General features: G+C 44.2%; 1 protein-coding gene across 4 annotated transcripts in view; it reads left to right on the top strand.

Annotated features, from left to right (window-relative positions):
- The window catches only part of LOC115143478 (disks large-associated protein 4-like), a 211,604-nt gene that overhangs the window by 187,768 nt on the left and 10,769 nt on the right, over positions 1-13,067 (top strand). For all 4 annotated transcript variants that reach the window (XM_029683948.2, XM_029683956.2, XM_065003564.1 and 1 more), the window contains 3 exons: positions 460-557; positions 7,589-8,088; positions 9,859-9,950. In XM_029683948.2, the coding sequence (XP_029539808.1) occupies positions 460-557; positions 7,589-8,088; positions 9,859-9,950 (690 nt within the window). The remainder of the gene's footprint in view (positions 1-459; positions 558-7,588; positions 8,089-9,858; positions 9,951-13,067) is intronic.

Raw genomic sequence — 13,067 nt, 5'->3', positions numbered from 1 at the left:
ATGTACTTTTACCTTGGGCTCATATTTACAGAGGGTATTAAACCTAACCATTGATTGTTTTAAGGAATAACCAAGCACTATACTGCACTGATGCAGTATGGATTTTTCTTGTGCTTACAGCTCATATGGGGCTTGCTGAATTTTTAGAGCGTGCCATCTGGAAAATGAAAAACCCAAAAGAGTACTCCCCATGTTTGCCTGAAGCAAATATTATGGTTTCACTTCATTATTTAAGATGTTTATTTTTTCAGACTCAAGTGTTGAAGGTTTGGAATTAGACAGGTAGTCCTTTTTTTTCATTCGCACTCTGCAAATGGTCAAATCTCACAATGCTAGGAGAAGTGTTTAATGTCTCAAGAACCCACATTGATATATAATTTTAATCTTGGAATTCTGGATGACCACCAAATTCCTCCAGATTCAACCTTTTGATGACTGTGTTTTCTGATTGGTTGCCAGGTTGACTGCATTCAGGAGGAAGTCCAACGAGTGGAGACACAGACACCACCATTGGCCAGATTCCAGTCAATCGGAATACAGGCGGACGACGGCTGGCAGTAAGTAACAGCACTTCCTGTCCCCCCGGTCATGACATGTCATTTCCCATAAGGAAATAATATTTCTGCTCCACACAATAAAATGTTGCCTATCTCTATTCATCCCTGAGGGGGCATTTTAATGTAGTCACTGAGAAAATGTCCATAATGTGAGAAAACAGTTACATGCCTGTTATGTTGCCAAGAGCATACAGCATTTCCATGCAAGATTTGAAGGTCATTCTGTAGTGCTGTAGCGTAGTACTTGTCGTGTAGTAGTTAGTTTTGTGATATTTTGAATTCCAGGAAGTCCTTGCATGCCACACTCGGCTTCACTCCCCTTTGTTCCCTCTCTTTGAAGTTTTATGTTTTATTAGTTGTATGTACAGGATACACATGGTATACACCATCCAATGAAATGCTTAATTGCAGATTCCTTCATGACAATGAACAACAATAAGAAATAAGAAAATACAAGAATATGAGCATGAAGTAAATGGCTCAGGAGAATGGAATTAACATTGTAGCATAAGTATAATACAGGAAGGAAATACGCTCGACCTCATCTTTACTAGATGCTGTTCTTCCACTAACCTCATTGCAACTCCCCTCCAAGTCTCCGACCACTACCTTGTATCCTTCTCCCTCTCGCTCTCATCCAACACTTCCCACACTGCCCCTACTCGGATGGTATCGCGCCGTCCCAACCTTCGCTCTCTCTCCCCCGCTACTCTCTCCTCTTCCATCCTATCATCTCTTCCCTCTGCTCAAACCTTCTCCAACCTATCTCCTGATTCTGCCTCCTCAACCCTCCTCTCCTCCCTTTCTGCATCCTTTGACTCTCTATGTCCCCTATCCTCCAGGCCGGCTCGGTCCTCCCCTCCCGCCTCCGTGGCTCAACGACTCATTGCGAGCTCACAGAACAGGGCTCCGGGCAGCCGAGCGGAAATGGAGGAAAACTCGCCTCCTGCGGACCTGACATCCTTTCACTCCCTCCTCTCTACATTTTCCTCTTCTCTCTCTGCTGCTAAAGCCACTTTCTACCACTCTAAATTCCAAGCATCTGCCTCTAACCCTAGGAAGCTCTTTGCAACCTTCTCCTCCCTCCTGAATCCTCCTCCCCCCCTCCTCCCTCTCTGCAGATGACTTCGTCAACCATTTTGAAAAGAAGGTCGACGACATCCGATCCTCGTTTGCTAAGTCAAACGACACCGCTGGTTCTGCTCACACTGCCCTACCCTGTGCTCTGACCTCTTTCTCCCCCTCTCTCCAGATGAAATCTCGCGTCTTGTGACGGCCGGCCGCCCAACAACCTGCCCGCTTGACCCTATCCCCTCCTCTCTTCTCCAGACCATTTCCGGAGACCTTCTCCCTTACCTCACCTCGCTCATCAACTCATCCCTGACCGCTGGCTACGTCCCTTCCGTCTTCAAGAGAGCGAGAGTTGCACCCCTTCTGAAAAAACCTACACTCGATCCCTCCGATGTCAACAACTACAGACCAGTATCCCTTCTTTCTTTTCTCTCCAAAACTCTTGAACGTGCCGTCCTTGGCCAGCTCTCCCGCTATCTCTCTCAGAATGACCTTCTTGATCCAAATCAGTCAGGTTTCAAGACTAGTCATTCAACTGAGACTGCTCTTCTCTGTATCACGGAGGCGCTCCGCACTGCTAAAGCTAACTCTCTCTCCTCTGCTCTCATCCTTCTAGACCTATCGGCTGCCTTCGATACTGTGAACCATCAGATCCTCCTCTCCACCCTCTCCGAGTTGGGCATCTCCGGCGCGGCCCACGCTTGGATTGCGTCCTACCTGACAGGTCGCTCCTACCAGGTGGCGTGGCGAGAATCCGTCTCCACACCACGTGCTCTCACCACTGGTGTCCCCAGGGCTCTGTTCTAGGCCCTCTCCTATTCTCGCTATACACCAAGTCACTTGGCTCTGTCATAACCTCACATGGTCTCTCCTATCATTGCTATGCAGACGACACACAATTAATCTTCTCCTTTCCCCCTTCTGATGATCAGGTGGCGAATCGCATCTCTGCATGTCTGGCAGACATATCAGTGTGGATGACGGATCACCACCTCAAGCTGAACCTCGGCAAGACGGAGCTGCTCTTCCTCCCGGGGAAGGACTGCCCGTTCCATGATCTCGCCATCACGGTTGACAACTCCATTGTGTCCTCCTCCCAGAGCGCTAAGAACCTTGGCGTGATCCTGGACAACACCCTGTCGTTCTCAACTAACATCAAGGCGGTGGCCCGTTCCTGTAGGTTCATGCTCTACAACATCCGCAGAGTACGACCCTGCCTCACGCAGGAAGCGGCGCAGGTCCTAATCCAGGCACTCGTCATCTCCCGTCTGGATTACTGCAACTCGCTGTTGGCTGGGCTCCCTGCCTGTGCCATTAAACCCCTACAACTCATCCAGAACGCCGCAGCCCGTCTGGTGTTCAACCTTCCCAAGTTCTCTCACGTCACCCCGCTCCTCCGCTCTCTCCACTGGCTTCCAGTTGAAGCTCGCATCCCCTACAAGACCATGGTGCTTGCCTACGGAGCTGTGAGGGGAACGGCACCTCAGTACCTCCAGGCTCTGATCAGGCCCTACACCCAAACAAGGGCACTGCGTTCATCCACCTCTGGCCTGCTCGCCTCCCTACCACTGAGGAAGTACAGTTCCCGCTCAGCCCAGTCAAAACTGTTCGCTGCTCTGGCCCCCCAATGGTGGAACAAACTCCCTCACGACGCCAGGACAGCGGAGTCAATCACCACCTTCCGGAGACACCTGAAACCCCACCTCTTTAAGGAATACCTAGGATAGGATAAAGTAATCCCTCTCACCCCCCTTAAAAGATTTAGATGCACTACTGTTCCACTGGATGTCATAAGGTGAATGCACCAATTTGTAAGTCGCTCTGGATAAGAGCGTCTGCTAAATGACTTAAATGTCTTAAATGTAGGAAGGCACAATTTATGTATCAGGGACGGGAGGGAACACCTAGTTTGCATGCAGAGTGTTGTGAAGTTGGTTGTCAGAATTCTCTCACAATTTGATTACTTCTGAATGTGGCCTGTATCAGTTGATATCGTAGAAAGAGCCTAAACAAAGAGATTTGTCTTACTTGACTCAAACAAAACATGTATATATACTGTTGAAGTCAGAAGTTTACATACACCTTAGCCAAATACATTTGAACTCAGTTTTTCACAATTCCTGACCTTTAATCCTAGTAAGAATTCCCTGTCTTAGGTCAGTTAAGATCACCACTTTATTTTAAGAATGTGAAATGTCAGAATAATAGTAGAGAGAATCATTTATTTCAGATTTTATTTCTTTCATCACATTCCCAGTGGGTCAGAAGTTTACATACACTCAATTAGTATTTGGAAGCATTGCCTTTAAATTGTTTAACTTGGGTCAAACATTTTGGGTAGCCTTCCACAAGCTTCCCACAATAAATTGGGTGAATTTCAAACCATTCCTCCTGACAGATCTGGTGTAACTGAGTCAGGTTTCTAGGCCTCCTTGCTCGCACACCCTTTTTCAGTTCTGCACACACATTTTCTATAGGATTGAAGTCAGCGCTTTGTGATGGCCACTCCAATACCTTGATTTTGTTGTCCTTAAGCCATTTTGCCACAACTTTGGAAGTATGCTTGGGGTCATTGTCCATTTGGAAGACCCATTTGCGATCAAGCTTCAACTTCCTGACTGATGTCTTGAGATGTTGCTTTAGTATATCCACATAATTTTCTTACCTCATGTAGCCATCTATTTTGTGAAGTGCACCAGTCCCTCCTGCAGCAAAGCACCCCCACAACATGATGCTGCCACCCCCGTGCTTCACGGTTGGGATGGTGTTCTTCGGCTTGCAAGCCTCCCCCTTTTTCCTCCAAACATAACGATGGTCATTATGGCCAAACAGTAATATTTTTGTTTCATCAGACCAGAGGACATTTCTCCAAAAAGTACAATCTTTGTCCCCATGTGCAGTTGCAAACTGCAGTCTGGCTTTTTTTATGGCGATTTTGGAGCAGTGGCTTCTTCCTTGCTGAGCGGCCTTTCGGGTTATGTCGATATAGGACTCGTTTTACTGTGGATATAGACACTTTTGTACCCGTTTCCTCCAGCATCTTCACAAGGTCCTTTGCTGTTGTACTGGGATTGATTTGCACTTTTCGCACTAAAATATGTTCAGAGAGAGAACGCGTCTCCTTCCTGAGCGGTATGACTGCTGCGTGGTCCCATGGTGTTTATACTTGTGTACTATTGTTTGTACAGATGAACGTGGTACCTTCAGGCGTTTGGAAATTGCTCCCAAGGATGAACTAGACTTGTGGAGGTCTAAAAAAATAATTCTGAAGTCTTGGCTTATTTCTTTTGATTGTCCCATGATGTCAAGCAAAGAGGCACTGAGTTTGAAGGTAGGCCTTGAAATACATCCACAGGTACACCTCCAATTGACTCAAATTATGTCAATTAACCCATCAGAAGCTTCTAAAGCCATGATATCATTTTCTGGAATTTTCCCAGCTTTTTAAAGACACAGTCAACTTAGTGTATGTAAACTTCTGACCCACTTGCCAAAACTATAGTTTGTTAACAAGAAATTTGTGGAGTGGTTGAAACGCAAGTTTTAATGACTCCAACGTACGTGTAGGTAAACTTCCGACTAAACTTCCGACGTGTATGTAAACTTCCGACTTAACTATTGTTGTTTAGGGTGTCCATCTAAACAACATTATTCCTTTTTCAAATAAAAACATCAATGCTATTTTATTGGCACCCCATACCAACAATTAAAGTACAGTGCCTTCGGAAAGTATTCAGACCCCTTGACTTTTCCACATTTTGTTACGCTACAGCCTTATTCTAAAATGTATTGAATATATATTTTTCCTCAGCAATCTACACACAATACCCCATAATGACAAAGCGAAAACAGGTTTTTATACATTTTTGCTAATTTATCAAAAATAAAAAACAGATACCTTATTTACATAAGTATTCAGACCCTTTGCTATGAGGCTCATAATTGAGCTCAGGTGCATCCTGTTTCAATTGATCATCCTTGAGATGTTTCTACAAATTGATTCGAGTCCACCTATGGTGAATTAAATTGATCGGACATGATTTGGAAAGGCAAACACCTGTCTACATAAGGTCCCACAGTTGACAGTGCATGTCAGAGCAAAAACCAAGCCATGACGTGGAAAAAATTGTCCGTAGAGCTCTGAGACAGGATTGTGTCGAGGAACAGATCTGGGGAAGGATACTAAAAAGTTTCTGCAGTATTGAAACTCCCTAAGAACACAGTGGCCTCCATCATTCTTAAATGGAAGAAGTTTGGAAGCACTATCTTCCTAGAGCTGGCTGCCCGGCCAAACTGAATAATTGGGGGAGAAGGTCTCTAGAATTCCTCTGTGGAGATGGGAGAAGCTTCCAGGGGGACAGCCATCTCTGCAGCACTCCACCAATCAGGCCTTTATGGTAGAGTGTCCAGACAGAAGCCACTCCTCTGTAAAAGGCACATGACAGCCCGCTTGGAGTTTGCCATAAGGCACCTAAAGAGTCTCAGACCATGAGAAACTCAATTCTCGGGTCTAATGAAACCAAGATTGAACTCTTTGGCCTGAATGTCAAGTGTCACTTCTGGAGGAAACCTGGCACCACCCCTACAGTGAAGCATGGTGGTGGCAGCATCATGCTGTGGGAATGTTTTTCAGCGACAGGGACTGGGAGACTAGTCAGGATCAAAGCAAAATTGAATGGAGCTAAGTTCAGAGATCCTTGATGAAAACCTGCTCAGGACCTCAGACTGGGGTGAAGGTTCACCTTCCAACAGGACAATGACCCTAAGCAGGAGTGGCTTCGGGACAAGTCTCTGAATGTCCTTGAGTGGCCCAGCCAGAGCCCGGACTTGAACCCATTTGAACATCTCTTGAACGCTCCCCATCCAACCTGACAGAGCTTGAGAGGATCTGCAGAGAGGAATGGGAGAAACTCCCCAAATACAGGTGTGCCAAGCTTGTAGCGTCATATCCAAGAAGACTCAAGGCTGTAATCGCTGCCAAAGGTGCTTCAACAAAGTACTGTGTAAGGGATCTGAATTATTGTGTACATTTGATATTTCAGTTTAAGAATTTTAGCACATTTGCAATAAATTCTAAAAACCTGTTTTTGCTTTGTCATTTTAGGGTATTGTGTGTAGATTGATGAGGGGGAAAAACAATTTAATCTATTTTAGAATAAGGCTGTAAATTAAAAAAAAATAATAATAAGTCAAGGGGTTTGAATACTTTCTGAATAAACTGTATGTCCCTTATTCACTATTATTATTATTGTTTATTATTATCCTATTAAACTTGAATATTCAGACTTTAAGTATTTTTCACAGATTTACATCTTCCCCTTGTTTGGTGTTTTCTGTTCACTTGAATGGGAAGGCAGGATCGTAGTCATGGTCAGATGATGGTCAGGGTTTGTGTGCCTGTTCCCCAGCCAAGTTCTTTTCCCATACATGTAATGAGTCATCGAGATGGATAGAGGTTGAACTTGCCACAAAAGACTGTGATACCATGTGCAAGTACATTTTTTAAAGTAGTTAACTGTGTGGTATGCCCTGTATCCATCTCTATGGTCTGGTCTAGGTTCTGTGTGTTATTCCTATATTGATCAGTCCAGGATGAAGTGTCTGGCATTGAGAACATTGCTTGGTTTGTTTTGTAGCAGGAAAAGGATTCATCATATGTTTTCCCCTGGTGATTGTTTTTACACACAAGAATAACAAATGATAACAAATAACAAGTGATGTTTTTTTCACATACAGAAGCAATCAGGGTTGGTTTGACTTTGTTTGGCTTTAGTTTGGAATTGGTGTTAGGTTGCAGGCCCATTCTGGTTCATGAAGTTTACTTATACATATTAGTTTACCAATACTATATATCGCATTGCCTTGACAACATTATTAGAGATGCAATGTCTATTTTCACCATTGTTATTGATTGAGCATTGACCTCGTTTTCCTATGTCACTTTGTGTGTGTTTTTTCAGGCTCAGTCGCTCCAGTAACATGGCTTCCAAGCAGGAGACAGACTCAGACCTACAGGACCTCCCTGTCATCTCCCACGCCAAGCCCGCCCCCGAGAAGAAGAGCATGGTCAACAACGCCTGCCAATCCATGGACTCTCCCCCGAGTGGCGGCCAGTTCAGCCAAGGTAACGGATCAAATCCCACCGCTGACAACAGTACGTCTCCACCTCCGCTACGACAGTTCCTCAACCGCTCCACCACACGGTCCTCCTCCGACTCCTTCGCCGAGAGCCTGGATCCGGCCCTGGACCCCTCGTTCCTACCCCCTCCGGACCCCTGGCTGGAGAGTGGGAATGAGAATGGGGGCAGTGGGAACCCTAACGCGGTGCCCCCTCCAGGCCCTGCATGCCGGCGGGACGGCCATTGGTTCCTTAAGTTGCTGCAGGCAGAGACGGGCCGCATGGAGGGCTGGTGCCAGCAGATGGAGCAGGAGACCAAAGACAACCAGCTCTCAGAGGAGGGTAAGACACATGACAGTGAATTGATCTACAAAGTGTTCTGTCCTGATGACCTGATCTGACCTGACCCAAGGGCTTAAAGCCTAGCGAGGGTTCAACCACAACACACACACACACACACCGACACTCTGCAGTGGATAAGGCGGTAATAGCTGGAGTTAACACACAGACAGGCCTCTAATTCCATAATTACACTAATGTACTCTGGACCTGATTACAGATCCAGATTAGATAAGTATCTCAACATCAGGCTGAAATGGCACACACTGAACAGTCCTCACACAAAATCTCAGTCAAGCATGCACGCTATATCAGAATATCTTGACCAAACTAAGAAAAAAGCAAAGGGTCATTTTGTGTCAGTGTATGTATCTGCCATTTGCAATGTGTATGCTTGCGCATTAATTTCTCTCACTGTTGGCACGATAGAGTTGACATTGAATCTGATTAGTGCCGGACCATAGAAACACCTGGTTCTGATGGCCCCCTAATGTCAGTGAATCTGATTTATTACAGGACTATAGAAACACCTGGTTCTGCTGGCCCCCTAATCTCATTGAATCTGATTTGTTGTAGGACCATAGAAACATCTGGTTCTGATGGCCCCCTAATCTCATTGCCATAACCTCATCATCCAGTGGTCCTATTTTTTTTTTAAATCAATTTCACCAACACAGATGTTTGTTCGTTTTTGATGCAGCATTAAAACAGGGACTAAAGTCATAAATACTGGATGAAGAAGACTCAAGTATCTATTAGGCCCGGGACGATACCAGTATCACAATGCTCGTTACTATAGTGGCAAGGAAACAAACAGGAAGCGGATTTCACTTCTTTAGAAAAATAGCCCTAATGTTGGAAAAAATATCATTATGTTGTCATCCAGGGTAACATTTATTTATTTTCCATGCTATAGCACGCTATATTTTACATACAGCAGGTTTTTATAGGACCAATTGACTCTGCGTCGTGTTTTCATTTTTGCCATGGAAAAAATATTGCGATACTGGTATTGCTCTAGTAGCTATGTAGGCTTAGAGTGCTACCTTTAAAGAGGATAACACTGCCCATTACACTGTAATCCTCTTGGGTGGCCCCCATGTAGTCGTTTAGACACCCCACATTTGCTTGGGTTTGTTTTGGGAACGTTGCTGGGATGGTTCTGTGTTAATGTGATGTTTCTGTTTGAACAGGCTGAGATTTTTCTCCCTCACAAATCATCTTGTCTCCCTGTGACAAATCCTTTTCACAGATGTCCTTGTGTGCAGTCTAGCTGTCATTTTAGTTGTACAGATAGAGGGAAGTGTGTAGAGACAACCACATCTCCTCTCTTATGATGGTAGTGTTCTAAACCCATACTTTCTTGGGACGAGTGACCTTTAGGCGTGGTGTCCGTGCTCAAAAAGGTCCTTGACTCTCAGTACGTGGCAGAACAGTCTTGTTTTTGAGAATGTACTGAAATGAATGTATAGGAAGACCTGATACACATCAGTTGCTATGGGGGAAAGTTTATTAACATTAGGTTTGAGTTTTGTACCTAAATGGAGCAATGAGAGACACTCCTTGACACGCTCTGTTTATTGGTGTTGCATTCCCAATGCCCCAACAAACTGTGTGTGAGTGTCTGCCTAACTACCTAACTGTCTGTCTGTGTCTGCCTGCCTGCCTGCCTGCCTGCCTGCCTGTCTGTACCTGCCTGTCTACCTGTGTCTGTCTGTCTGTGCACGTGTGTGTCAGTATGACTCAATCTGTATGTATTCTTGTTATCTGCAGTGTTGGGGAAAGTCCGCAGTGCAGTGGGCAGTGCTCAGCTCCTCATGACCAAGAAATTTGAGCAGTTCAGAGGACTGTGTGAACAAAACTTGGTAAGTATCAACTCTCCATGTTACAACTCACCCATACACACATCACCAGACAAAACAACACTACCACAACACCATCACATCACCAGACAAAACAATACTACCCCACCACAACACCAACACATCACCAGACAAAACAATACTACCCCACCACAACACCATCACATCACCAGAAAAAACAATACTACCCCACCACAACACCATCACATCACCAGACAAAACAATACTACCCCACCACAACACCAACACATCACCAGACAAAACAATACTACCCCACCACAACACCAGACAAAACAATACTACCCCACCACAGCACCATCACATCACCAGACAAAACAGTACTACCCCACCACAACACCATCACATCACCAGACAAAACAGTACTACACCCTCAAATAACCAGACAAAACAATACTACCCCCTCAAATAACCAGACAAAACAATACTACCCCACCACAACACCATCACATCACCAGACAAAACAGTACAACACCATCACCAGACAAAACAATACTACACCCTCAAATAACCAGACAAAACAATACTACCCCACCACAACACCATTACATCACCAGACAAAACAGTACAACACCATCAACAGACAAAACAACACTACCACAACACCAACACATCACCAGACAAAACAATACTACCCCACCACAACACCATTACACCATCACATCACCAGACAAAACTACACCATCATATAACCAGACTGTCACGGTCTTCCTCCTCTTCATCTGAAGAGGAGCGGCGAGAAGGATCAGAGGACCAAAATGTGGTGTGGTATGTGTTCATAGTGAATATTTAATTAAAGAAAGTACTGAACACTGCATACAAAAACAATAAACCAATAACGACCGTGAAGCTACAAATGAGACCTGTGCTGACACAAGCAACTAGCATAGACAATCACCCACCAACAAACAGTGCAACCCAGGCTACCTAAGTATGATTCTCAATCAGAGACAACTAATGACACCTGCCTCTGATTGAGAACCATACTAGGCCGAAACATACAAATCCCCAAATCATAGAAAAACAAACAGACTGCCCACCCATCTCACGCCCTGACCATACTAAATAAATACAAAACAAAGGAAATAAAGGTCAGAACGTGACACAGACAAAACAATACTACCCCATCACAACACCATTACACCATCACAACACCAGACAAAACAATACTACCCCACCACAACACCATTACATCACCAGAAAAAACATTACTACACCATCACATAACCAGACAAAACAATACTACCCCACCACAACACCATTACACCATCACATAACCAGACAAAACAATACTACCCCACCACAACACCATTACACCATCACACCACCAGACAAAACAATACTACCCCACCACAACACCATTACACCATCACATCACCAGACAAAACAATACTACACCATCACATATCCAGACAAAACAATACTACCCCACCACAACATCACCAGACAAAACTATACTATTCCATACTCTACACACACATCAAATAACCAGACTTAACAAAAGTTAACACAACCCAACACACTTACATTACCAGATAATCAACCCCACATACTTACATTACCTGAACCACTTACATTACCAGATAATCAACCCCACATACTTACATTACCTGAACCACTTACATTACCAGATAATCAACCCACATACTTACATTACCTGAAAACCGCTTATATTACCAGATAATCAACCCCACATACTAACGGAGCATACAGAAAGTATTCAGACCCCCCCCGATTAAATACACTTTTTTCCTCATCAATCTACAACAATACCCCATAATTAAAAAGCAAAAACAGGTTTTTAGAATGTTTTGCAAATGTATTACAAATAAAAAAGAAATACCTTATTTATAAATGTATACTTATTTATTTAAGTATTGAGACCCTTTGCTATGAGACTCAATATTGAGCTCAGGTGCATCCTGTTTCCATTGATCATTCTTGAGATGTTTCTTCAACTTGATTGGAGTCCACCTGTGGTAAATTCAATTGATTGGACATGATTTGGAAAGGCACACACTTGTCTATATAAAGTTCCACAGTTGACAGTGCATGTCAGAGCAAAAACCAAGCCATGAGGTGGAAGAAATTGTCCATGGAGCTCCAAGGCAGGATTGTGTTGAGGCACATATCTGGGGAAGGGTACCAAAACATTTCTGCAGCATTGAAGTTCCCCAAGAACACGGTGGCCTCTATCGTTCTTAAATGGAAGAGGTTTTGAACCACCAAGACTCTTCCTGGAGCTGGCCGCCCGGCCAAACTGAGCAATTTTGGGGGAGAATGGCCTTGGTCAGGAAGGTGACCAAGAACCCGATGGTCACTCTGACAGAGTTTCTCTGTGGAGATAGGAGAACCTTCCAGAAGGACAACCAGCCAGGCATTTATGGTAGAGTGGACAGACGGCAGCCACTCCTCAGTAAAAGGCACATGACAGCCTGCTTGGAGTTTGCCTTAAGGCACCTAATGGACTCAGACCATGAGAAACAAGATTCTCTAATCTGATGAAACCAATATTTAACTATTTGGCCTGAATGCCAAGCGTCACGTCTGGAGGAAACCTGGCACCATCCCTACAGTGAAGCGTGGTGGTGGCAGCATCATGCTGTGGGGGATGTTTTTCTGCGACAGGGACTGGGAGACTAAAACGTTCCACGGGTAAAACGTTCCACTGCAATAGTGAAGGTGTAAACTTGGCAGTAGAAAATCTTAACAATATATTTGACCTCTCAGCTTCCCTATCAAATCTAAAAATCTCAAATAGAAAACCGAAGAAAGTTAACAACAATTACAAATGGTTTGATGAAGAATGCAAAAATCTAAGAGTCAGAAATCAGCTCAATGTAATTGCAAAATCCATAAACTCTAACCACTTCTGGGAAAATTGGAAAACACTAAACAAACAACAACACAAATAATTATCTATCCAAAAATAGAGATGTATCTCCAATCTTTTTGTCTCTATAACAAAGAATAAAGAGCAAAAACATATACAGTGGGGCAAAAAAAGTATTTAGTCAGCCACCAATTGTGCAAGTTCTCCCACTTAAAAAGATGAGAGAGGCCTGTAATTTTCATCATAGGTACACTTCAACTATGACAGAC

Source organism: Oncorhynchus nerka, linkage group LG2 (genome assembly GCF_034236695.1).
Source record: "Oncorhynchus nerka isolate Pitt River linkage group LG2, Oner_Uvic_2.0, whole genome shotgun sequence".
Taxonomy (NCBI): domain Eukaryota; kingdom Metazoa; phylum Chordata; class Actinopteri; order Salmoniformes; family Salmonidae; genus Oncorhynchus; species Oncorhynchus nerka.
This window is presented reverse-complemented; position numbering and strand designations above follow the sequence as displayed.